The 27,951-nt window shown below is 48.0% G+C and overlaps 1 protein-coding gene across 1 annotated transcript in view; it reads right to left on the reverse strand.

Annotated features, from left to right (window-relative positions):
- Positions 1-27,951, reverse strand: part of LOC122928849 (zinc finger protein 252-like) — a 102,824-nt gene that overhangs the window by 33,751 nt on the left and 41,122 nt on the right. Inside the window, exon 6 of the mRNA XM_044282117.1 lies at positions 19,092-19,199. Within this exon, the coding sequence (XP_044138052.1) occupies positions 19,092-19,199 (108 nt within the window). The remainder of the gene's footprint in view (positions 1-19,091; positions 19,200-27,951) is intronic.

A 27,951-nucleotide genomic window follows, 5' to 3' on the forward strand; every position in this document is an offset into this window, starting at 1 on the left:
TCATGGGGTATTTTTGACTGCGTTAGGTCATGGGGTATTTTTTATAGTTTCAGGTTCGTACGGACGCGGCAATACCTAATATGTCTACTTTTTTATTTATTTAAAAAAAAAAAATTGTTTAAGGCCCCATGCACACTGCCGTGTTTCACAGCCGTGTGCGGGCCGTGGAACCGCGGCCTGGATCCCTCCTGAGAGCAGGAGCGCACGGCGTCATTGGTTGCTATGACGCCGTGCGCTCCCTGCTGCCGGCACAGTACAGTAATACACTGGTATAGATCATACCAGTGTATTACTGTACTGTGCCGGCAGCAGGGAGCGCACGGCGTCATAGCAACCAATGACGCCGTGCGCTCCTGCTCTCAGGAGGGATCCAGGCCGCGGTTCCACGGCCCGCACACGGCTGTGAAACACGCCAGTGTGCATGGGGCCTTAGTGTCTCCAAAGTCGGAGAGCTATATTTTTTTTTTTTTGTGCGATTGTCTGTGACTAAATAGAATAAAAATTGGAAGGGGATTATAAATTTTGTACTCCATGGAAGTGTGGTACTCCCTTAAGCAACCGTCAATGCAAAGGCCCGGATGATCAGAGAACGTGTCATACTGAGTGGTGGTGTCCTTCTGTATCCCCCTCCTATGACACACACTGCACTTTTTTGGGACCGTCTCTTCTTTCCAGTATGGGGGACCACACCTGGAAAGTGTTGGCCAGGGATGATCCAGGCGCCTCCAGTTCCCAAGGTACTCCGGCCTGCTCTTTCCCGGTCAGAAAAGATCAGGTCCTTGAGGACTGCCTCATAGAACTGCAGGAATCTCACTGTGTTGCGAGAGCTGTGGGACAGCACAAAAGAGTTGTACAAGGCAACCTGTGCCAAGTAGACCGCAACTTTTTTGTACCATGCTCGGGTTTTGCGCATGGCGTAGTATGGCTTGAGGACTTGATCAGAAAGATCAACTCCTCCCATATACCGATTGTAGTCGACTATACAATCGGGCTTGAGGAAAGTTGCCACAGTACCTCGCACAGGGACAGGGGTGATGCTGTTACCGTGAATTATGGACAGTACAAGGACATCCCTCTTGTCCTTATATCTGACCAGCAACAGGTTTCCACTGGTAAGGGCACGGGTCTCACCCCTAGGGATAGGTAGGGAGGCCGCGTTGATTTTTCTGCACGGTCCCACAAGCGGATGTGGATCTGGCGGTGAGGGACTGGAACAAGGGGATACTAGCCCTTATCTATCAGTGGGTGCATAAGGTCCCACACAAGTTTCCCGCTAACACCCAGAGTGGGGGGACATTCTGGGGGTTCAATACTGGAATCTCGCCCCTCGTACACACGAAACTTGTAAGTGTACCCTGAGGTACTCTCAAAGTTTGTACAGATTCACGCCATACCTCACCCGCTTAGAGGGAACATACTGGCGGAAAATGAGTCTCCCCTTGAAAGCAATGAGACACTCATCAACAGCGACCTCCCTTCCAGGTACATAGGCCTCCAAAAATGTGGCCCCGAAGTGATCGATCACCGGCCTGATTTTGTACAGGCGGTCATAGGCACGATCACCTCGGGGGAACAAGCTGCATTATCTACATAATGCAGGCATTTCCGAATGGCCTCAAAACGGGAACGTGTCATGGCCATACAGTAGAGTGGGGTCTGGTAGAGGACGTCCCCACTACAGTACTGCCTGACACTGGGTTTTTTGACTAGGCCCATGTGCAGCACGACGCCCCAAAATTTCCTCATCTTGGCTGCACTGACCGGAGTCCAGCCACCGGACCTAGCCAAAAAGGAGCCCGGGTGTTGAGCAACGAACTGTTGGGCGTACAAGTTAGTTTGCTTCACCATCAAATTCACAAAGTGGTCACTTAAAAAATAAATTAAAAAAAATAGTCATATTCAGTGAAGCCCACTGTGGGAATCTGGATTCCTGGTTGGCCACCAGGTAAGTTCACCGGTAGAGGGGCTCAGGTGGACCTATCTGGTGGGCCGGAAAACTAGTACGAGCCCCAGAGCTGCTCGTACTAGTTTGGGCCACAGGGTCCCTGGCATGGGGGTCCCCTTGCTCTGCCTGGCCCCCATGATGATGGTTATCCTCGTCCTCACTGGGGCTCTCGGATTCGGAGACAAGCAGGGTGTATGCCTCCTCGACTGAGAACGTCCGGCGGGCCATAGTGGAGTGTGTGTGTGCGCATGCGCGTGTGTGGAAAACTTTATTTAGTGTGCGTGTGTGTGTGGGGGGACGGGTGTTCGCGTACACTTACCCCTAAACCTAACAGGAAAAAAAATAAAAATGAAAGCCCCCAAAAAATTTGAAAAAAATAAAAATAAATAATAATTCAAACTCGCTGATCAACGGTCCGAAGCTGGTCAGCAGTGGGGAGGGCGATGCGCCAACAGTTGCCGGACGCTTGCACCCCAGAAAATGTGTAACGGGGGGGGGGGGGGAAGGTGCAGCACCCCTGGGGGTCTAGGGTCACACAGCTGAGTGTGCTGTGGACCCCAGACACCCGATCAGGGTGATGCTGAAAAAAAAAACTGCGTTTGCAATCGCGCATACAGAGACAAGCGAGCGCCCATTGGCGCGCGTTCCCGTAAGTCTATGTACGGGAACGCGCGACAAGACGCTCCAAAGAAGCTCATGTACTTCTTGGGGCGTCGGACGTTTTACAGCGCGATCGTACGCGCTGTAAAACGCCCAGGTGAGAACCATTCCCATAGGGAAGCATTGGTTTCTCCTTGTTGAGCATTTTACAGCGTGTAGGAACGCGCTGTAAAACGCTCAGGTGTGAACCCAGCCTAAGTCTCCCTGCCTAATCTAAGCTGTCCCTAAACCTGTCCCTGGGTACCCTTTTAGTGCCAGATGGCACTGTGGTGGCTCAGATGGGGGGTGCTGAGCACAGATGAGGGGTGTTGGGCTCAAAGATTGATGAGGCTCCTCTCTCCATGGCTTCAGGATGCAGTGTGGAGGAGGAGGAGAGCAGAGGTGGGGGAAGTTAACTCCCGCCCGTGCAGCCAATAGGAAGCGATCCTGGGAGGTGATGTCACTGCCACCTCCCAGGATCTAAGGATGGTGATTGGAGACCTGAATAACCCGGAAACGCAGCAAACCGCAGGTCTGAGTTGAACTGCGGTTTGCTGCAATCGCCGATACGGGGGGGGGGGGTCACAGGACCCCCCTTCGGCATTGTCACAGAGTGCCTGCTGAATGATTTCAGCATGCACTCTGTTCCGATCACCGCCCGCCGCGGTGATCAGAAATACACAGGACGTACATGTACTCCCTGTGTCCTTAAGTACCGGGACATCAGGGCGTACCTGTGTCCCCAAGAGGTTAAATGAGGTAGGGAATCAATTGAAGATGACACCTGTTTCAGAGGAAATGTGCCGGAAAGTGGAGCTCATTATTTTGGATGAGATAACAAGTCATTGTTATAGCTCATGAATTAGGCCAGGCATGTCCAAACTGCGGCCCTCCAGCTGTTGCAAAACTACAACTCCCAGCATGCCCTAATAGCTGTAAGCTATCCAGGCATGCTGGGAGTTGCAGTTTTGCAACAGCTGGAGGGCCGCAGTTTGGACATGTCTGAATTAGGCATTTAAGTTGGAACAGTTTCCAGTATAATTTATGATGTTTTGATGATGTCAAAGGTCAGTTCCAGGTGGGTGCCACAAATGTTGACGCCAGCAATTTAGCCAAGAGAATTAAGACATGCATAGAGAAAATACAGGAGACTTCTATTCTCAAATTATTAATGGTGATGAAACATGGGTCCACCACCATGATCCTAAAACCAAACAACAGTCCATGTAATAGAAGCACAAGGGATCATATACAGCGCTGGTCGGGAAGGGGTTAAGTAGACATTCTACACTGGCTGCAAAACTCTCAACAGCATTTCAACACTCAATTAGAAGAAGCACTAATAGCTCTTGAAAACCTCAAAATTCTTTTACACACAAAATATACCAACTGGCCAAACACAGCAAAACAGATCAATAGTCCTAAGAGTCCTAATAAGGCCTCATGCACACGACCGTTGTGTGCATCCGTGTCTGTTGTTCCGTTTTACGTGACTTTCTGCGGACCCATTGACTGCACTGTTGTTCATCCGCGTCCGTGATCAGTGTTTCCTGTACGTCAAAAAAATAGGACCTGTCCTATTTTTTTGACGGACAACGGTTCACTTCGTGAAAACTCAGATCCGACAGTATATTCTAACACAGAGTCGTTCCCATAGTGATGGGTACGCTTCAAGTTAGAATATACTACGAACTCTGTACATGACTGCCCCCTGCTGCCTGGCACCACCCGATCTCTTACAGGGGGCTGTGATGCACCTGACGGGTTAATTGTGCGTATCATAGCCCCCAGTTTTAATTTTTTTGGTGGCCAGTGCGGCCCCCCCCCCCCTCTAGTGTATTAATTTCATTGGTGGCCAGTGCGCCCCCCCCCCCCTCCCCTCCCTCCCTCTACTGTATTAATTTCATTGGTGGCCAGTGCGGCCTTAGCAATATTAGAAGCATTATACTTACCTGCTGCGCTGTCTGTGACCGGCCGGGCGCTCCTCCGACTGGTAAGTGACAGATCTCTGCTTTAAGCAATGCGCCACACAGACCTGTCAGTCACTTACCAGTAGGAGGAGCGCCCGGCTGGTCACAGACAGCGCAGCAGGTAAGTATAATGCTTCTAATATTGCTAAGGCCTCACTGGCCACCAATTAAATTAATACAGTAGAGGGAGGGAGGGAGGGGGGGCTGTGGGGGGCTTCACTGGCCACCCATGAAATTAATATAGTAGAGGGAGGGAGGAGGGGTCGCACTGGCCACCAATGAAATTAATACAGTAGAGGGAGGGGGGGGGGGCGCACTGGCCACCAATGAATTAAAAACTGGGGAGGGATGGGGTCTGCCGGCACCTGAGGGGTTAATTGTGCGGATCACAGCCCCCTGTAAGAGATCGGATGCTGCCAGGCAGGGGGCAGTCATGTACACAGTTCGTAGTATATTCTAACTTGAAGCGTTCCCATCACCATAGGAACGTCTCTGTGTTAGAATATACTGTCGGATCTGAGTTTTCACAATGTAACTCAAATCCGATGGTATATTTTAACATAGAGGCGTTCCTATGGTGACGCTTCAAGTTAAAATATACCATCGGATTGGAGAAAACTCCGATAGGGACTCCTGACTTTACATTGAAAGTCAATGGGGAGTGGATTCGTTTGCAATTGCACCATATTGTGTCAATGTCAAACGGCCAGGCAGACACCAAAACGACTTTTTTTTTTTTTAACTTTCCTTCATGTCTGGTGATCCTCCAAAAATAACGGGAGACACACGGAAGAAAAAACGGACACGGATCACGGAACAACGGAACCCCGTTTTGCGGACCGTGAAAAAATTACTGGTTGTGTTATCTAAACACATGCCACTATTGAATCATACCGAATTCACACATGGAAAAGACAGCCGATTATTTAAAGAATAAAAAGAAAAGGGAATCCACACAGCAAGTCAACTAATGCATGCAACTTAAACAAGATGGGCTAGGGCTTGTTCACATCACCGTTATGTATTGTTATGGCTTTCCCTTATAACATTGTTATAACGGAAAATAACGGAATCCATAAGACAGAAATCAAAACGGAAACCTTTAGAGGCATTCCGTTTTAACCCGTCATAATAGAAGTATATGGGCAAGCATAATGGATCCATCTGGTTTCCGTTATGCTGGACGGAAAACAAAGTTCTGTCCAGCATAACGGAAACCAGACGGATCAGTTATGCTCGCCCATAGACTTCTATTAAGACGGATCAAAACGGAATGCCAATAAAGGTTTCCGTTTTGATTTCTGTCTTATGGATTTCGTTATTTTACTTTATAACGCAAAGCCATAACGGAATACATAACAGTGATGTGAACAAGCCCTTACACAGAAATAATGACATATAACCTTAAAAAAATAAAAATAAAAATCACATATGCACAAATATACTCGCTCGCTGATCTAGACTAAATCATATTTCTTTTAAAAACACCCCAAAATCATCTCACAATTTCAAACATATAAAAACATACAAAATATCTATTCACACGCACATGTCTAAGAACTTTTTGGAATAGGGTCTTTCCGCTTTCAGATCAGAAAATAAGGGAAAAAATAATCGAAGATTGGTCAACGTTAGGGTTGAGCGAACACGAACTATAAAGTTCGGGTTCGTACCGAACTTTAGGATTTTTAGACCCCGAACCCGAACTTTTCAGTAAAAGTTCAGGTTCGGTGTTCGGTGAGTTAATGGCGCTTTTTGAAAGGCTGCAGAGCAGCCAATCAGCAAGCGTTTAACTCTGTGCCCTTAGAAGCCATCACAGCCACGCCTACTAATGGCATGGCTGTGATTGGCCAGTGCAGCATGTGACTCAGACTCTATATAAGCTGGAGTCACGTAGCGCTGCACGTCACTCTGCTGTTACTAGTGTAGGGAGAGGATGCTGCTGCTGTGAGGAAGAGAATAGGAAAGGATCTTTAATCAGAAGAAGTTGTTAACTTCGCGATCTACATAGATTTCGTTTTGTGGGTGCAATGCACAATCTTTTTACCCTGCCCTGAGGCCAGTGACACAGAAAAAGAACTTTTATCCGTCTGTTAGGTGAGCAGCAGCCATTTTATGCAAGCTCAGTGCACCAGCACAGCATATGTGCATTTGTGACATTCAAATCCATGCTTGAAATACTGCAATAATAATCTGGGTTTAATTTTTTTTGGGGCAATATACAACATCTGGTCCCTTTGCAGCATTAGTCAGTGTGAAATAGAAGCTTACAATAAGTCAATAATTTTCTGGGTTTAAAAAAAATCACTAATTTTTTGCAAGACTCTACATCTGGGGCCTTTGCAGCATTTGTCAATGTGAAATCCGATCTTGAAATACTGCAATAATTTTCTGGGTTTCAAAAGCACCTATTTTTGGCAATACCCTACATCTGGGGCCTAAGCTGCATTTTTTAGTGTGAAATACAAGCTTGAAATACTGCAATAATAATTTGGGTTTAAAAAAACACCAATTTTTGGCAATATCCTACATCTGGTGCCTTTGCAGCATTTGTCAGTGTGAAAGACAAGCTAGAAATACTTATAATAATAAATAATTTTCTGCCTCTGCTGCATCTGTCAGTATGTGGTACACGCGTTAGATACTGGCGTTTTATTCTGTAATTAAAAAAACTACTATTTTGAGCAAAATACTTAATTTTGCAGCCTATGCTGCATCTCTCAGTGTGAGATACAAGCTTGATATACTGCAATAATATTCTGGGTTTTATAAAACACCCATTTTTGGTAATAACCTAAATCAGGGGCCTATGCTTCATCTGTCAGTGTGAGATATACGTATTAGATGCTGCTGTTCTATTCTGATCCTAAATTTGAGAAATAGGAGAACAGCGTCAAATAACGGACGTGGCCCCGGTCGTGGTGCTGCTGGTGGAGCTCCTGTTGCAGGGAGAGGATGTGGTCAATCTGTGACAGCTACACGCCCAAGTGAAACACTTTCCTCAGGTGCGAGTAGGCGTCAGAACTTTCAGCGTTATTTGGTCGGGTCTAATGCGGCTCTACGAATGGTGAGGCCTGAACAAGCACAGGCGATAGTAGATTGGGTTGCTGGCAGTGGATCCAGTTCCTTTACATTGTCTCCCACCCAGTCTCCTGCTTGAAGATCAGAGTTGGCACCTGCAGCCGATGTCCATCAGTTTTTCACCTCACCCTCTTGCAAATCAGCCAAGCAGTCTAAGCCCCAAGTCATGCAGCAGTCTCTTCTGCTTTCTGATGACTCTGCTAGCAGGGTTTCCCAGGGCCATCCACCTAGCTCTGCCCCAAAAGTGGAAGAGATTGAGTGCACCGATGCCCAACCACTTATGTTTTAAGATGAGTACATGGGAGGACCACCGCAGCACGTCTCGGATAATAACGAAGCACAGGTGCCAACTGTTGTGGCTTTAGAAAGTGTGCAGACCGACAAGAAGGGCAGGGGTGAAGACTGGGTGTAAGATGATGTGGAGGATGATGAGGTCCTCGACCCCACATGGAATCAAGGTCATGCGAGTGACCTGTGTAGTTCGGAGGAAGAGGCGGTGGTCGCACAGAGCCACCAGCACAGCAGAAGAGGGAGCAGGGTGCAAAAGCGGAGCGTCCGTCCCCTAGACAGTACGCCTGCTACTGCCCACCTCAGCAAGGGACCGAGCGCACCAAAGCCGGCTCCAAGGAGTTCCCTGGCGTGGCAGTTCTTCAGACAATGTGCTGACGACAAGACACGAGTGGTTTGCATGCTGTGCAATTAGAGCCTGGGGCGAGTCATAAATGTTCTAAACCTAAGCACAACCTGCATGACCAGGCATCTAAGTGCATAGCACAAGCTGTAGTAGAGTAGACACCTCAAAAACCAAGAAAGGTCTCTGGCTCCTCCTGCTTCCTCTTCTGCTGCAGTCTCTGCCTCTTCATTCACCTCTGGAGTGACAGTGCCACCTGCCACCCCACAAACAAAGGGACTGCAAGCAACACCACCACCACCTGGGTCACCAAACTTCTCCACAATGTCCCACGGAAGCGTTCAGCTCTCCATCTCCCAAACACTGGAGCGGAAGAGAAAGTACCCCGGCTACCTACCCGCGATCCCTGGCCCTGAATGCCAGCATTTCAAAATTACTGGCCTTTGAAATGCCGTCATTCCGTCTGGATGAGGCAGAGAGTTGTAACCCCTTAGGGACCCATGACGTATCGGTACGGCATGTTTCCCGAATCCTTAAGGACCCATGACGTACCGGTACGTCATGGCTTTAATTCGCGATTCCGGCGCCGCGGGGGTTAATCGGAACGGGATGCCGGCTGAAATCATTCAGCCGGCATCCCGTAACAACGCAGGGGGGGGTCATTTGACCCCCCCCCCCCCCCCCCCCCCGTATAGACGATCGCAGAAAACCGCAGGTCCATTCAGACCTGCGGTTTTCTGCGTTTCCGGTCCATTCGGGTGTGCTGTGACCCGATGAACCGGAAAAAGACTGCGATCGGTGGCGTAATTTTACACCACTAATCGCAGTCCGAGGATTTGAGGAGGCGGTGCTGGCCCTGGTGCTGAACACTGCTGTCCAGGGTGCTGATTGGTGCAGGGGAGAGAGGCGCGAGATTCAAACTTCCTGCGCTCCTCTCTCCCCTCCTCTTCCTGTCCAGCACCCTGACCGTGCAGCATCGTCCAGCACCAGCTCCTGTGTCCCCCTAATCGGCATCCATCACCCTCCTGCACCCATCGCCACTCAGGTAGGTTAGGGTCAGTGAGGGAGAGGCACCATTAGGAAGGGAAAGAAGGGAAAAGTTAGTTAGGAAAAAAAAAAAAAAAAAAGAACTTTTACACAAAACTTTTTTGATCCATCTATCAGACCCCAGAGCCCCCCCTGCCACTTGCCCCCCCCTACCAGCCCCCTACCAGCCCCCCACCACCACCAACCCCCCCCCCATCCCCCCACCAGCCCTCCCCCAGCCCCCCCTACCAGCCCCCCACCACCACCAGCCCCCCCCCCCATCCCCCCACCAGCCCTCCCCCAGCCCCCCCCCTCACCACTAGCCCCCTTACCACCACTTTTTTTTTATTTTTCTGCGTTCGCTGACTGGTCGGCACTTTAGCGTCCGTCCACTGTTAGCGCATCGCCCGCCCCACCGCTGATCAGCGTTGTACCGCTGATCAGCAACTTTGAACTTTTTTTTTTTTTTTTCCTAACACTTACCCCTTTATTTTCCTTTTTTTAGTACGCGAACACCCGTTGCCCCCACACACACGCACATATAATAAAGGTTTCCACACACGCACACCTACACGCACACACACACACCCATGGCCCGCTGGGTGTTCTCGGCCGAGGAGGCATACGCCCAGATTGCCTCCGACTCCGAGAGCCCCAGTGAGGATGAGGATGACCCCACGTTCCTTTTGTCATCTGCATCCTCCTCATCATCATCGGATGACGATGAGCCACCAAGGCGGCGGAGACGCCGCCAGGCGGAGCCAGGGGCCACACATGCTAGGGATCCTGTGGCCCACCCTAGTACGAGCCGCCCTGGGGTTCGTACTGGTTTCCCGGCCCACCAAATAAGTTCACCGGAGCCCCCTGCCGATGAACTTAGCTGGTGTCCCCCAGTGGACTTTGAGCCTGAGATTCCGGATTTCGCTGGCAATCCTGGAATCCAGATTCCCACAGTGGGGTTTACTGAAATAGACTTTTTTAGTTTTTTTTTCAGTAACCCACTGGTGAATTTGATGGTGGAGCAGACGAATCTGTACGCCCAACAGTTCGTCGCTCAAAACCCAGGCTCATTTTTGGCTAGACCCGGTGGCTGGACGCCGGTCAGTGCAGCCGAAATGAGGACATTTTGGGGCCTCGTGCTGCATATGGGTCTAGTCCAAAAACCCAGTGTCAGGCAATACTGGAGTGGGGACGTCCTATACCAGACCCCACTGTACAGTATGGTCATGACACATCCCCGGTTTGAGGCCATCCGGAAATGTCTGCATTATTCCGATAATGCAGCATGTCCACCCCGAGGTGATCCTGCCTATGACCGGCTGTATAAGATACGGCCGGTCATCGATCACTTTGGGGCCACATTTCAGCAGGCCTACGTACCTGGAAGGGAGGTCGCGGTTGATGAGTCTCTCGTTGCGTTCAAGGGGAGACTCAGTTTCCGCCAATACATTCCCACAAAGCGGGCGAGGTATGGCGTGAAGCTATACAAAATTTGTGAGAGTACCTCAGGGTACACTTACAAATTTCGTGTGTACGAGGGGCGAGATTCCCGTATTCAACCCCCAGAATGTCCCCCCACTCTGGGTGTTAGCGGGAAACTCGTGTGGGACCTTATGCACCCACTGCTGGATAAGGGTTACCACTTGTACGTGGATAACTTTTATACCAGCATTCCCTTGTTCAGGTCCCTTGCCGCCAGATCCACGTTCGCTTGTGGGACCGTGCGGAAAAATCAGCGCGGCCTCCCTGCCCACCCCCTCCAGGTACCTATCCCCAGGGGTGAGACCCGTGCACTTACCAGTGGAAACCTGTTGCTGGTCAGGTATAAGGACAAGAGGGATGTCCTTATGCTGTCCACAATCCACGGTAACAGCACCACCCCAGTCTCTGTGCGAGGTACCACGGCAACGGTCCTCAAGCCCGATTGTATCGTCGACTACAATCGGTATATGGGAGGAGTTGATCTCTCTGATCAAGTCCTCACGCCATATAATGCCATGCGCAAAACCCGGGCATGGTACAAAAAAGTTGCGGTCTACTTGGTGCAGGTTGCCATGTACAACTCTTTTGTACTATCCCGAAGCGCTGGCAGCACAGGGACATTCCTCCAATTCTATGAGGCAGTCCTCAAAGACCTGATCTTTTCGGACCGGGAAAGAGCAGGCCGGAGTACCTCGGGAACAGGAGGCGCCCGGATCGTCCCTGGCCAACACTTTCCAGGTGTGGTCCCCCATACTGGAAAGAAGGGACGAACCCAAAAAAGATGCAGAGTGTGTCACAAGAGGGGGATACGGAAGGACACCACCACTCAATGTGACACGTGCCCCGATCATCCGGGCCTCTGCGTTATCGATTGCTTCAGGGAGTATCACACTTCCATGGAGTACTAAATTTTTATAATCCCCAACAGTCCACTAGAGAACATAAAACACTATGGCTCTTAGACTTTGGAGACAGAGAAACAATTTTTTTCCCCCAAAAAAATATTAGTTTTAGAGCAGGCATCCTCAAACTGCGGCCCTCCAGATGTTGTAAAACTATAACTCCCAGCATGCCCAGACAACCTACAGCCATCAGCAGGGCATGGTGGGAATTGTAGTTTTACAACATCTGGAGGGCCGCAGTTTTTAGGATGCCTGCTTAGTGTCTCCAAAGTCTGAGAGCCATACATATTGGGCATTGTCGCGTGCGTAAAAGTCGTCGCTATAAAAATAACATTTGACCAAACGCCTCGAATGAACGGTGTTAAAAATATAAAACAAAAACTGTGCCAAAACACAAATTTTTGGGCAAAATTTCAATTTAAATCCATTTTGCCGGTAATAAAGCAAGGGTTAACAGCCAAACAAAACTCAATATTTATGGCCCTGATTCTGTAGTTTGCAGAAACACCCCATATGTGGTCGTAAATGGCTATATAGCCGCACGGCAGGGCATAGAACGAAGGGAACTCCATACGGTTTCTGGAAGGCAGATTTTGATGGACAGTTTTTTTTTGACACCATGTCCCATTAGAAGCCCCCCTGATGTAGCCTAGACTAGAAACTCCAAAAAAGTGACCCCATCTAAGAAACTACACCCCTCAAGGTATTCAAAAGTTACTTTACAAACTATGTTAACCCTTTAGGTGTTCCACAAAACTAAATAGCGAATGTAGAAACATTTTTAGAATTTAATTTTTTTGTTACATTGCCTCAACAAAGAGTAATATAGAGCAACCAAAAATCATATTTACCCCTAAAATAGTCCCAAAACAACAACCACCTTATCCTGTAGTTTCCTAGATGGGGTCACTTTTATGGAGTTTCTACTCTAGGGGTGCATCAGGGGGCTTGAAAGGGTACATGGTGTAAATAAACCAGTCCAGCAAAATCTGCCTTCCAAAAACCATATGACGTTCCCCTCCTTCTATGTCCTGCCGTTTGGCCAAACAGTAGTTTACGACCACATATGGGGTGTTTCTGCAAACTACAGAATCAGGGCAACCCATTTTGAGTTTTGTTTGGCAGTTAACCCTTGTTTTACTCCTGGAAAAAATTGATTATATTGGAAAATTTTCCAAAAAATAGAAATTTCTAAATTGTTTCTCCATCTGCCATTAACTCTTGTGGAACACCTAAAGGGTTAACAAAGTTTGTAAACCCAGTTTTGAATACCTTGAGGGGTGTACTTTCTTAGATGGAGTCACTTTTTTGAAATTTCTATTCTAGGGGTGCAACAGGGGGCTTCAAATGGGACATGGTATAAACAAAACCAGTCCTGCAAAATCTGCCTTCCAAAACCCATATGGTGCTCCCCTCCTTCTATGTCCTCCCGTTTGGCCAAACAGTAGTTTACGACCACATATGGGGTGTTTCTGCAAACTACAGAATCAGGGCAACCCATTTTGAGTTTTGTTTGGCAGTTAACCCTTGTTTTACTCCTGGAAAAAATTGATTATATTGGAAAATTTTCCAAAAAATAGAAATTTCTAAATTGTTTCTCCATCTGCCATTAACTCTTGTAGAAGACCTAAAGGGTTAATAAAGTTTGGAAAAACAGTTTTGAATACCTTGAGGGGTGTAGTTATTAGAATAGGGTCATTTTTGGGAGGTTTCTATTATCTAAGCCTCACAATATGACTGCAAACCTGAACTGGTCCATAAAAAGTGGGATTTTGAAGATTTCTGAAAAATTTCAAAATTTGCTTCTAAACTTCTAAGCCTTGTAACATCCCCAAAAAATAAAATATCATTCCCAAAATGCTACACACATGAAGTAGACATATGGGGAATGTAAAGCCATCACAATTTTTGGGGGTATTACTATGTATTACAGAAGTAGAGAAACTGAAACTTTGAAATTTGCTAATTTTTCAAAAAAAAATGGTAAAAATTTTATTTTTTTGTGCAAAAAATTTTACTTTTTTGACCCAATTTTAGCAGTGTCATGAAGTACAATATGTGACGAAAAAACAATCTCAGAACGGCCTGGGTAAGTCAAAGCGTTTTAAAGTTATGAGCACTTAAAGGGACACTGGTCAGATTTGCAAAAAATGGCCAAGTCCTTAAGGTGAAATAGGGCTGAGTCCTTAAGGGGTTAAAAGCCTTATGGCGGTGGCTGTCCCACAGTACGTCATGCCCAGCAGCCACTACTTTTCCAGGCGTGCCATCCCTTACCTGCACAACCAAGTGGGGGACAAAATCAGGTGTGCACTGTGCAACGCCATCTGTGGCAAGGTGCACCTCACTACGGATACGTGGACCAGTAAGCACGGTCAGGGACGTTATATCTCCATAACAGCACACTGGGTAAATGCAGTGGCGGCTGGGCCTGAGGCGGATTGCAGGGCGCTTCAGTTTGCCTCCTGTTGCTTCCTCCTCCTACTCCACTTCCTCATCCACTACAGGCTCCTCATCCGGTCAGTGTAACATCTTCACCACCAACTTCAGCACAGCCAGGGGTAAACGACAGCAGGCAGTTTTAAAACTTATCTGTTTGGGGGACAAACCCCACACCGCGCAGGAGCTGTGGACGGGCCTTGAACAACAGACAGATGAGTGGTTTGTGCCAGTCAGCCTCAAGCCTGGCCTGGTGGTGTGTGCGATAATGGGTGAAATCTCATAGCAGCTCTGGGACTAGCCGGTTTGACTCGCATCCCTTGCCTAGCGCATGTGCTGAATTTGGTGGTGCAGAGGTTCCTTAAAAATGACCCTGATATGTCAGAGCTGCTGCATAAAGTGTGTGCCGTCTGTGCATGCTTTCAGCATTCTCATCCTGCTGCTGCTCGCCTGTCAGCGCTGCAGCGTAACTTTGGCCTTCCAGCTCACCGCCTCATATGGGACGTGCCCAAAAGGTGTAACTCCACCTTGCACATGCTGGCCAGACTGTGCGAGCAGCAGGTGATAGTGGAGTTTCAGCTGCAGCACGCACGGGTGAGTCGCTCTGCAGAACAGCACCACTTGACCACCAATGACTGGGCCTCCATGCGAGACCTGTGTTCCATGTTGCGCTGTTTCGAGTACTCCACCAACATGGCCAGTGCCGATAAGCCGCTCTCAGCGTTACTATCCCAGTTCTAAGCCTCCTTGAAAAAACGTTTCTGGTGATGATGGAAGAGGATGTGGCACAGGAGGAAGAGGGATCATTTCAGAGGGTTTCCGGCCAGTCATTCACAAGTGGCTCCGAGGGTGGGTTCCTACACCCACAAACGGCAGGTACACAATTGTCCCGACAGGGCACAGTTCTGGAGGATGACGAGGTGAAGGATGAGGAGGAGGAACAGTGTTCACAGCAGGGTGGCACATGGCCATCACTGGTGCGTGGTTGGGGGGATACAGAGAACACAGACGATACACCTCCCACAGAGGACAGCTTTTCATTGCCTCTGAGCAGCCTGGCACACATGAGCGATTACATGCTCCAGTGTCTCCACGACGACTGCCAAGTTGCCCACATTCTAACTTGTGCTGATTACTAGGTGGCCACACTACTGGATCCCCGTTACAAGAACCACATACCGTCCTTAATTCCGTCACTGGAGCGTGATCTTAAGATGGGCGTGTACAAGCGCACGCTGGTAGACGCGCTGCTGGTGGCATTCCCACCTGACAGCAGGGGCACAGTGGAAGCGCAAGGCGAAGGCAGAGGAGAAGGAAGAGGTCGCCAACGCAGCTGGGGCACCACCAGCACCTCAGAAAGCAGGGTTAGCATGGCCGAAATGTGGAAAGGAGGCAGCATTTCAGCAACATGGTGGAGCAGTATGTGTGCACATGCCTACACGTACTGACTGATGGGTCTGCCCCCTTCAACTTCTGGGTCTCCAAATTGGGCACATGGCCTGAGCTTGCCCTTTACGACTTGGAGGTGCTGGCCTGCCCTGCAGCCAGTGTATTGTCTAAATGTGTGTTTAGCACAGCAGAGGGGCGTTATCACAGACAAGCGCAGCCGCCTGTCCACAGCCAATGTGGACAACCTCACGTTCATTAAAATGAACCAGACATGGATACCCAGGGCTCCAGATGGCGACCAAAATGGTCGCCAATGCGACTTAGAATTGCAAAATGGCGACAAGACTTTGTAGTCTTGTCGCCATTTGCGCCTAGACCGTCCGCTGCTCTGCCTCTTTAAGAAGAACGGGATTTCATACAGCAGGCAGGCGGCAATCCAATAACAGAGCTCCGCACAGTACAGAGCTCTGTTATTAGAGAGGAGGCTGCCGATTGGTGATAGTATCCCCGGGCTGCCCTGCCATTGGCTGCTCCTCTCACCCCCCCCCCCCCAATTCTCCCTGCGCTGAACACAGCAGCAGCTTGATCTTCAGAGTCATGAAGACAGGGAGCCGCTCCATGCCTACTGCTCCATAGAACAGAGGTTAGCTTGAGAAGCGAATACAAACAATCCACAAACTGTCACAGTCACCCCTGCGCTGCAGCTGATAAAGGCTAATCCTTATCTTTACAACCCTGATAACACTCAGGGGGCCGGTGTGAGCTCCCTGCCTGGGCTCACAAACATTCTTAATAAGGGAATAAAAGGGTTAATAGGATCCCCGACGCTGAACCATATCTCTTTCAATAGTGTGCTTAGTAGGAGGAGATAACCTCCAGGAGATAACCTCCCCCCTCCTATTAAGCATTTTGAAAGAGATATGGTTCACTGGCTTTTTAGTGTCTTGACCAGCGCGGGGCTCCTATTAACCCTTTACATACTTAACATTAGCAAGTGGTGAGATGACTGATGATCACCTCGCCACTTGCTAATGGCTGCCACTGCCCAGTATCCCCCCCCCCGCCTACCTAACTTTCTCTGCGCATCTCCTATTTTATGCTGAAGTGGGGGAGGAACCTTTTCTGGTGTGAGCCTGATAAGTGCGATTGTGACCAGTTCCATCAGTTGGCGCACGTGCAGCGGTATGAGGGAGCACTCTGCCATTTGTACAGCCTACGATGCAGAGATGCCACCACGCTGGGGAGGCTCAGGTGTGGCTGGCAGTGAAGGTGTTAAGGCTGCAGGGCTGCCGGTCGTTAAAGTAACGTTAGGCTGATATAAGGGGCAGCCGTGCAAGCCCACCTGCTCCTTGCAGGACTCTGATCATGCACCCTCCCTATCCGCCCTTCCCAAACTATGTGCCCACTTACCGGCTACAGCCCCCCTACTACAAACCCAAGGGGCCCTACTGGAAGCCTCCCTACAAGGGGGCCCATGAAGTCTGCCCTTCCCTTTAACTGCCTGGATAACTACCGGTTATGAGCTCAGCTGTAGGCCTTGCTCAGCCAGCTGGGGCCGGAGTTGGGGCTGACTGAGCCGCTCTTACACCAAAGAACTAGGGGTTCAGGTGAACCCCAGAGTGGACGCGTCTGTTCATTGTTCACTGGGGCCCCGTACGCTGAAGAGCCGCAAGGGATGAGCCCTACTGTGCCATGCCACACCTGGGCAGCATGCCGGACTGCGTAACGTCACCCCAGTCCGCTTTCCCCGCACTGTAGCCAGACAAGTCTTTTATTTTTTATTATAATTATATGTATTTTACATTTGGCGACTAAAAAATTAATTTGGCTCCTAAATTTTTCAGATTAAGGAGCCAATGGCTCCTTGAGATTTTTTTTTTTTTGTCTGGAGCCCTGATCCCACAGGACTTGTCCGTACGTTGTGCAGAACAGACATGTATACTGGCCTTAACCAGCCATTGTTATACTACAGCGCAATATTTTCCACTTAATATTCCCCATATATCTACTTTATGTTGGCATCATTTTGTAAATGTCATTTTATTTTTTTAAGACGTTAGAAAGCTTAGAATTTTAGAAGCAATTCTTAACATTTTTGAGAAAATTTCCAAAACCCACTTTTTAAAGGACCAGTTCAGTTCTGAAATCACTTTGTGAGGTTTATATAGTAGAAACAACCCATAAATGACCCCATTGTAGAAACTACACCCGTCGAGTTATTCAAAACTGATTTTACAAACTTTGTTAACTCTTTAGAAATTTCTATTCTAAATTTCATTTTTTTTTTTCTGCATCACAAGGGTTAACAGCCAAACAAAACTCAATGTTTATTATCCTGATTCTGCAGTTTACAGAAATACCCCACATGTGGTGATAAACTTCTGGAGGGGCACACAGCAGAAGGAAATGGAGCGCCATATAGTTTTTGTTGGACAGGTTTTTAGACACCATGTCCCATTTGAAGCCCCCACTCATGCACCTCTACAATAGAAACTCCCAAAAAGTGACCCCATTTTCGAAATGACGGGATAAGGTGACAGTTTTATTGGTATTATTTTGGGGTACATATGATTTTCTGTCGCTCTATATAAAGTTTTTTGTGAGGCAAGGTAACTAAAAAATGGCTGTTCTGGCACCGTTTTCATTTGTTGTTTTTTACAACATTCATCTGACAGGTTAGATTAGAGTTGTTGCGATACCAAATTTTTGATTCGATTTCGATACCATAAAAAAAGTATTGCGATACCACACGAAAAAGAAAAAAAAAAAAAGCCACGTGCATTCCGCATTTAAAAAAATGGCGAATTGCGCAGTTTTTATTTATTTTGTTTTCTGTTCCAACGTTCACCGCATAGATTTTTTAAATATTTTAATAGTTTGAACTTTTCGGACGTGGCGATATGGGATACCGTATTTTTCGCCCTATAAGACGCACCTAGGTTTTGGGGAGGAAAATAAGAAAAAAAATATTTTTAACCAAAAAGGTGTGCTGTGTGTTTGGTGGGTTTGGAACTAATGGTGGTCTCTGGATGGCACTATTACTGGGGATCTGTGGATGACTGACACTGTTATGTGGGGGATCTGTGGATGACGGACACTGTTATGGGGGGGATCTGTGGATGACGGACACTGCTATTACCAAGTAGCTGTGCATTTGCACTTGCCATTTAAAGGGGTCTGCCTGTGTCTAGATACTGATGATCTATCCTCAGGATAGACATCAGTATCAGATTAGTGGGGGTCAACACCCCCAGAGATCAACACATTTTGGCAACCACCAGCAATAATACAGTGGAAAGAGACAGAAAAAGAAAGCTTTCTCCACTGTGTAGTGGCCACAGGCTTACTGCAGTTCAGCTAACATAATGGAAGAAGAACTGCCATAAGCTGGCACTGCGACTACATAGTGCTTCTAGCTTTGACCACTGTGTTGTTTCTGGCACCGGTGGCTGATAAAACCAGCTGATTTTGGGGGTGCTGGTTGTCGACTCCCACTGATATGATATTCATGAGTTACCCTGAGGACAGGTCAATATATATACACTGGGAATCCCCTTAAAGTTTTAGTAAATGCCTATACAATTACTTACTTTGCTCGATGTCATCCAAGCATTCGACATCTGAGACAACAGTATAATCTTCAAGAGGTGTCTCATCCTTGATGGCCATGTATTCTCCAAATCTGTCAATAAATTTACCTGTTCAAAAGTCAAAACTAAATTAGATAAACCTTCATATTCTTCAACTAAAAAGAGGAATTTAGAGGTAAATATTCAACCAAAGCCTGAGTTTTCATTGTTGTTTCTGCTGCTATATAACTCCTCTCCTGCCTGCCAAGGAGAATAAATAGTGGCATATTTGCAGCAGTGATCATCACATGAATTCTTATTTCTGCCGTCCAAGATGTTCCTCTTACCTGCATGTTGTTGAGACTTCTACCAAATTAGAACAGATTCTCCATATACTTGCTAGTGGTTATGCCTGCTATTACAACACAGAGAAGCTCAGTTATATTTAAATAAGGGAGGCGTATGGCACTTTAACACAGACTGCTAAAAAACGCTCATTCCCAATAACTGGTCTGTGTGAAAGGTGCTGGCAATCACCCAATGCTTGTTCATTGGGTGTTCGTGTCTCTCACTGACACCTAAAATCATTATCCCTGTGCAGCAGATTGTGCTATGTAAACAGGGCTCTTAAAGGCTATTTACACCTTTGGGGACAATTTTTTATTATTATTATTATTGCGTTGTACTCATTTTGAGCTACAAATATTTTTTTATTGATTTTTTTTTATAAAAAAAGGCATCCTTTTTTCTGTCTTTTCCCCCAATATTTTAACGCTTCACACAACATTGGCATTAATATGAACAACTTGTCCCGCAAAAAAATAAGCCCTCATACAGCAGTGACCGGAAAAATAAAAAAGTTATGGCTCATGGGAAATAGGAAAGAAAAATGAAAATGCAAAAACAAAAAAAAACAAAAAACTCCGGTGGATAAAGGGTAATAAGTAGAGTTGAGCGAACACCTGGATGTTCGGGTTCGAGAAGTTCGGCCGAACATCCCGGAAATGTTCGGGTTCGGGATCCGAACCCGATCCGAACTTCGTCCCGAACCCGAACCCCATTGAAGTCAATGGGGACCCGAACTTTTCGGCACTAAAAAGGCTGTAAAACAGCCCAGGAAAGAGCTAGAGGGCTGCAAAAGGCAGCAACATGTAGGTAAATCCCCTGCAAACAAATGTGGATAGGGAAATGAATTAAAATTAAAATTAAATAAATAAAAATTAACCAAAATCAATTGGAGAGAGGTTCCATAGCAGAGAATCTGGCTTCCCGTCACCCACCACTGGAACAGTCCATTCTCAGATATTTAGGCCCCGGCACCCAGGCAGAGGAGAGAGGTCCCGTAACAGAGAATCTGTCTTCATGTCAGCAGAGAATTAGTCTGCATGTCATAGCAGAGAATGAGGCTTCACGTCAGCCACCACTGCAACAGTCCATTGGCATATATTTAGGCCCAGCACCCAGGCAGAGGAGGGAGGTCCCGTAACAGAGAATCTGTCTTCATGTCAGCAGAGAATTAGTCTGCATGTCATAGCAGAGAATGAGGCTTCACGTCAGCCACCACTGCAACAGTCCATTGGCATATATTTAGGCCCAGCACACACACAGGCAGAGGAGAGAGGTCCCGTAACAGAGAATCTGGCTTCATGTCAGCAGAGAATCAGTCTGCATGTCATAGCAGAGAATGAGGCTTCACGTCAGCCACCACTGCAACAGTCCATTGGCATATATTTAGGCCCAGCACACACACACAGGCAGAGGAGAGAGGTCCCGTAACAGAGAATCTGGCTTCATGTCAGCAGAGAATCAGTCTGCATGTCATAGCAGAGAATGAGGCTTCACGTCAGCCACCACTGCAACAGTCCATTGGCATATATTTAGGCCCAGCACACACACAGGCAGAGGAGAGAGGTCCCGTAACAGACAATCTGGCTTCATGTCAGCAGAGAATTAGTCTGCATGTCATAGCAGAGAATGAGGCTTCACGTCAGCCACCACTGCAACAGTCCATTGGCATATATTTAGGCCTAGCACACAGGCAGAGCAGAGAGGTCCCGTAACAGACAATCTGGCTTCATGTCAGCAGAGAATCAGTCTGCATGTCATAGCAGAGAATGAGGCTTCACGTCACCCACCACTGCAACAGTCCATTGGCATATATTTAGGCCTAGCACACAGGCAGAGCAGAGAGGTCCCGTAACAGACGATCTGGCTTCATGTCAGCAGAGAATCAGTCTGCATGTCATAGCAGAGAATGAGGCTTCACGTCACCCACCACTGCAACAGTCCATTGGCATATATTTAGGCCTAGCACACAGGCAGAGCAGAGAGGTCCCGTAACAGACAATCTGGCTTCATGACAGCAGAGAATCAGTCTGCATGTCATAGCAGAGAATGAGGCTTCACGTCACCCACCACTGCAACAGTCCATTGGCATATATTTAGGCCTAGCACACAGGCAGAGCAGAGAGGTCCCGTAACAGACAATCTGGCTTCATGTCAGCAGAGAATCAGTCTGCATGTCATAGCAGAGAATGAGGCTTCACGTCACCCACCACTGCAACAGTCCATTGGCATATATTTAGGCCTAGCACACAGGCAGAGCAGAGAGGTCCCGTAACAGACGATCTGGCTTCATGTCAGCAGAGAATCAGTCTGCATGTCATAGCAGAGAATGAGGCTTCACGTCACCCACCACTGCAACAGTCCATTGGCATATATTTAGGCCTAGCACACAGGCAGAGCAGAGAGGTCCCGTAACAGACGATCTGGCTTCATGTCAGCAGAGAATCAGTCTGCATGTCATAGCAGAGAATGAGGCTTCACGTCACCCACCACTGCAACAGTCCATTGGCATATATTTAGGCCTAGCACACAGGCAGAGGAGAGAGGTCCCGTAACAGACAATCTGGCTTCATGTCAGCAGAGAATTAGTCTGCATGTCATAGCAGAGAATCAGGCTTCATGTCAGCCACCACTGCAACAGTCCATTGGCATATATTTAGGCCTAGCACACAGGCAGAGGAGAGGTTCATTCAACTTTGGGTAGCCTCGCAATATAATGGTAAAATGAAAATAAAAATAGGATTGAATGAGGAAGTGCCCTGGAGTCCAATAATATATGGTTATGGGGAGGTAGTTAATGTCTAATCTGGACAAGGGACGGACAGGTCCTGTGGGATCCATGCCTGGTTCATTTTTATGAACGTCAGCTTGTCCACATTGGCTGTAGACAGGCGGCTGCGTTTGTCTGTAATGACGCCCCCTGCCGTGCTGAATACACGTTCAGACAAAACGCTGGCTGCCGGGCAGGCCAGCACCTCCAAGGCATAAAAGGCTAGCTCTGGCCACGTGGACAATTTAGAGACCCAGAAGTTGAATGGGGCCGAACCATCAGTCAGTACGTGGAAGGGTGTGCACACGTACTGTTCCACCATGTTAGTGAAATGTTGCCTCCTGCTAACACGTTGCGTATCAGGTGGTGGTGCAGTTAGCTGTGGCGTGTTGACAAAAGTTTTCCACATCTCTGCCATGCTAACCCTGCCCTCAGAGGAGCTGGCCGTGACACAGCTGCCTTGGCGACCTCTTGCTCCTCCTCTGCCTTGGCCTTGGGCTTCCACTTGTTCCCCTGTGACATTTGGGAATGCTCTCAGTAGCGCGTCTACCAACGTGCGCTTGTACTCGCGCATCTTCCTATCACGCTCCAGTGCAGGAAGTAAGGTGGGCACATTGTCTTTGTAGCGTGGATCCAGCAGGGTGGCAACCCAGTAGTCCGCACAGGTTAAAATGTGGGCAACTCTGCTGTCGTTGCGCAGGCACTGCAGCATGTAGTCGCTCATGTGTGCCAGGCTGCCCAGGGATAAGGACAAGCTGTCCTCTGTGGGAGGCGTATCGTCATCGTCCTGCCTTTCCCCCCAGCCACGCACCAGTGATGGACCCGAGCTGCGTTGGGTGCCACCCCGCTGTGACCATGCTTCATCCTCATCCTCCTCCACCTCCTCCTCATCCTCGTCCTCCTCGTCCTCCAGTAGTGGGCCCTGGCTGGCCACATTTGTACCTGGCCTCTGCTGTTGCCAAAAACCTCCCTCTGAGTCACTTCGAAGAGACTGGCCTGAAAGTGCTAAAAATGACCCCTCTTCCTCCTCCTCCTCCTCCTCCTCCTGGGCCACCTCCTCTTCCATCATCGCCCTAAGTGTTTTCTCAAGGAGACATAGAAGTGGTATTGTAACGCTGATAACGGTGTCATCGCCACTGGCCATGTTGGTGGAGTACTCGAAACAGCGCAACAGGGCACACAGGTCTCGCATGGAGGCCCAGTCATTGGTGGTGAAGTGGTGCTGTTCTGTAGTGCGACTGACCCGTGCGTGCTGCAGCTGAAACTCCACTATGGCCTGCTGCTGCTCGCACAGTCTGTCCAGCATGTGCAAGGTGGAGTTCCACCTGGTGGGCACGTCGCATATGAGGCGGTGAGCGGGAAGGCCGAAGTTACGCTGTAGCGCAGACAGGCGAGCAGCAGCAGGATGTGAACGCCGGAAGCGCGAACAGACGGCCCGCACTTTATGCAGCAGCTCTGACATGTCGGGGTAGTTGTGAATGAACTTCTGCACCACCAAATTCAGCACATGCGCCAAGCAAGGGATGTGCGTCAAATTGGCTAGTCCCAGAGCTGCAACGAGATTTCACCCATTATCACACACCACCAGGCCGGGCTTGAGGCTCACCGGCAGCAACTACTCGTCGGTCTGTTGTTCAATACCCCGCCACAACTCCTGTGCGGTGTGGGGCCTGTCCCCCAAACATATGAGTTTCAGAATGGCCTGCTGACGTTTACCCCGGGCTGTGCTGAAGTTGGTGGTGAAGGTGTGTGGCTGACTGGATGAGCAGGTGGAAGAAGAGGAGGAGGAAGCCGAGAAGGAGGAGGTGGCAACAGGAGGCAAAGAATGTTGCCCTGCGATCCTTGGCGGCGGAAGGACGTGCGCCAAACAGCTCTCCGCCTGGGGCCCAGCTGCCACTACATTTACCCAGTGTGCAGTTAGGGAGATATAGCGTCCCTGGCCGTGCTTACTGGTCCACGTATCTGTGGTTAGGTGGACCTTGCTACAGATGGCGTTGCGCAGTGCACACTTGATTTTATCGGATACTTGGTTGTGCAGGGAAGGCACGGCTCTCTGGGAGAAGTAGTGCCGGCTGGGAACAACATACTGTGGGACAGCAAGCGACATGAGCTGTTTGAAGCTGTCTGTGTCCACCAGCCTAAATGACAGCATTTCATAGGCCAGTAGTTTAGAAATGCTGGCATTCAGGGCCAGGGATCGAGGGTGGCTAGGTGGGAATTTACGCTTTCTATCAAATGTTTGTGAGATGGAGAGCTGAACGCTGGCGTGTGACATGGTTGAGACGCTTGGTGACGGAGGTGGTGGTGGTGGTGTTGGTGGTACATCCCCTGTTTGCTGGGCGGCAGGTGCCAACGTTCCTCCAGAGGCGGAGGAAGAGGCCGAGGCGGCAGCAGCAGAATAGGCCGAGGCGGCAGCAGCAGAAGAGGTAGCAGGGGGAGCCTGAGTGACTTCCTTGGTTTTAAGGTGTTTACTCCACTGCAGTTCATGCTTTGCATGCAGGTGCCTGGTCATGCAGGTTGTGCTCAGGTTCAGAACGTTAATGCCTCGCTTCAGGCTCTGATGGCACAGCGTGCAAACCACTCGGGTCTTGTCGTCAGCACATTGTTTGAAGAAGTGCCATGCCAGGGAACTCCTTGAAGCTGCCTTTGGGGTGCTCGGTCCCAGATGGCGGCGGTCAGTAGCAGGCGGAGTCTCTTGGCGGCGGGTGTTCTGCTTTTGCCCACTGCTCCCTCTTTTGCTACGCTGTTGGCTCGGTCTCACCACTGCCTCTTCCTCCGAACTGTGAAAGTCAGTGGCACGACCTTCATTCCATGTGGGGTCTAGGACCTCATCGTCCCCTGCATCGTCTTCCACCCAGTCTTGATCCCTGACCTCCTGTTCAGTCTGCACACTGCAGAAAGACGCAGCAGTTGGCACCTGTGTTTCGTCATCATCAGAGACATGCTGAGGTGGTATTCCCATGTCCTCATCATCAGGAAACATAAGTGGTTGTGCGTCAGTGCATTCTATGTCTTTCACCGCTGGGGAAGGGCTAGGTGGATGCCCTTGGGAAACCCTGCCAGCGGAGTCTTCAAACAGCATAAGAGACTGCTGCATAACTTGAGGCTGAGACAGTTTCCCTGGTATGCATGGGGGTGATGTGACAGACTGATGGGGTTGGTTTTCAGGCGCCATCTGTGCGCTTTCTGCAGAAGACTGGGTGGGAGATAATGTGAACGTGCTGGATCCACTGTCGGCCACCCAATTGACTAATGCCTGTACCTGCTCAGGCCTTACCATCCTTAGAACGGCATTGGGCCCCACCATATATCGCTGTAAATTCTGGCGGCTACTGGGACCTGAGGTAGTTGGTACACTAGGACGTGTGGATGTGGCAGAACGGCCACGTCCTCTCCCAGCACCAGAGGGTCCACTAACACCACCACGACCATGTCCACGTCCGCGTCCCTTACTAGATGTTTTTCTCATTGTTATGGTTCACCACAACAACAAATATATTATTTGGCACAATGTATTGTATTCAAATTCAGCGGGATATAAATTTGAGGCCTAGTATTTAGGCGCTGGGTGACCGGTATGGATTTAGTGACAGAATTAGACTTGGAAATGCACAGAAGCGTGTGTGTGTGAAGTTATTCTGAATGACCCAATGTGCACCTTGAATATTATATACCCTTTTAGGGATAGATTTCAAATAGCTCTGATATAGCAGAAACCACTAAATTATGAAATTGCTAAATTGGGAATTGTATTTCAACCCAGAACAAAAAATGTGCTTTGACGGACACTAAATAACTTTCCCAGCCACAACAGGACAGCGTTAACGAGAGATTTAGCAGGATATAAATTTGAGGCCTAGTATTTAGGCGCTGGGTGACAGGTATGGGTTTAGTGACAGAATTAGACTTAGAAATACACAGTAGCGGGTGTGTGTGAAGTTATTCTGAATGACCCAATGTGCACCTTGAATATTATATACCCTTTTAGGGATAGATTTCAAATAGCTCTGATATAGCAGAAACCACTAAATTATGAAATTGCTAAATTGGGAATTGTATTTCAACCCAGAACAAAAAATGTGCTTTGACGGACACTAAATAACTTTCCCAGCCACAACAGGACAGCGTTAACGAGAGATTTAGCAGGATATAAATTTGAGGCCTAGTATTTAGGCGCTGGGTGACAGGTATGGGTTTAGTGACAGAATTAGACTTAGAAATACACAGTAGCGGGTGTGTGTGAAGTTATTCTGAATGACCCAATGTGCACCTTGAATATTATATACCCTTTTAGGGATAGATTTCAAATAGCTCTGATATAGCAGAAACCACTAAATTATGAAATTGCTAAATTGGGAATTGTATTTCAACCCAGAACAAGAAATGTGCTTGAACGGACACTAAATAACTCGCCCAGCTACAGCACTAAGGACAGATTTAGCTGGATATAAATTTGAGGCCTAGTATTTAGGCGCTGGGTGACAGGTATGGGTTTAGTGACAGAATTAGACTTGGAAATGCACAGTAGCGGGTGTGTGAAGTTATTCTGAATGTCCCTATGTGCACCTTCAATATGATCTACCCTTTTAGGGATAGATTTCAAATAGCTCTGATATAGCAGAAACCACTAAATTATGAAATTGCTAAATTGGGAATTGTATTTCAACCCAGAACAAGAAATGTGCTTGAACGGACACTAAATAACTCGCCCAGCTACAGCACTAAGGACAGATTTAGCTGGATATAAATTTGAGGCCTAGTATTTAGGCGCTGGGTGACAGGTATGTGTTTAGTGACAGAATTAGACTTGGAAATGCACAGTAGCGGGTGTGTGAAGTTATTCTGAATGTCCCTATGTGCACCTTCAATATGATCTACCCTTTTAGGGATAGATTTCAAATAGCTCTGATATAGCAGAAACCACTAAATTATGAAATTGCTAAATTGGGAATTGTATTTCAACCCAGAACAAGAAATGTGCTTGAACGGACACTAAATAACTCGCCCAGCTACAGCACTAAGGACAGATTTAGCTGGATATAAATTTGAGGCCTAGTATTTAGGCGCTGGGTGACAGGTATGGGTTTAGTGACAGAATTAGACTTGGAAATGCACAGTAGCGGGTGTGTGAAGTTATTCTGAATGTCCCTATGTGCACCTTCAATATGATCTACCCTTTTAGGGATAGATTTCAAATAGCTCTGATATAGCAGAAACCACTAAATTATGAAATTGCTAAATTGGGAATTGTATTTCAACCCAGAACAAGAAATGTGCTTGAACGGACACTAAATAACTCGCCCAGCTACAGCACTAAGGACAGATTTAGCTGGATATAAATTTGAGGCCTAGTATTTAGGCGCTGGGTGACAGGTATGGGTTTAGTGACAGAATTAGACTTGGAAATGCACAGTAGCGGGTGTGTGAAGTTATTCTGAATGTCCCTATGTGCACCTTCAATATGATCTACCCTTTTAGGGATAGATTTCAAATAGCTCTGATATAGCAGAAACCACTAAATTATGAAATTGCTAAATTGGGAATTGTATTTCAACCCAGAACAAGAAATGTGCTTGAACGGACACTAAATAACTCGCCCAGCTACAGCACTAAGGACAGATTTAGCTGGATATAAATTTGAGGCCTAGTATTTAGGCGCTGGGTGACAGGTATGGGTTTAGTGACAGAATTAGACTTGGAAATGCACAGTAGCGGGTGTGTGAAGTTATTCTGAATGTCCCTATGTGCACCTTCAATATGATCTAC

This window comes from Bufo gargarizans, chromosome 2 (assembly GCF_014858855.1).
Source record: "Bufo gargarizans isolate SCDJY-AF-19 chromosome 2, ASM1485885v1, whole genome shotgun sequence".
Lineage (NCBI taxonomy): Eukaryota > Metazoa > Chordata > Amphibia > Anura > Bufonidae > Bufo > Bufo gargarizans.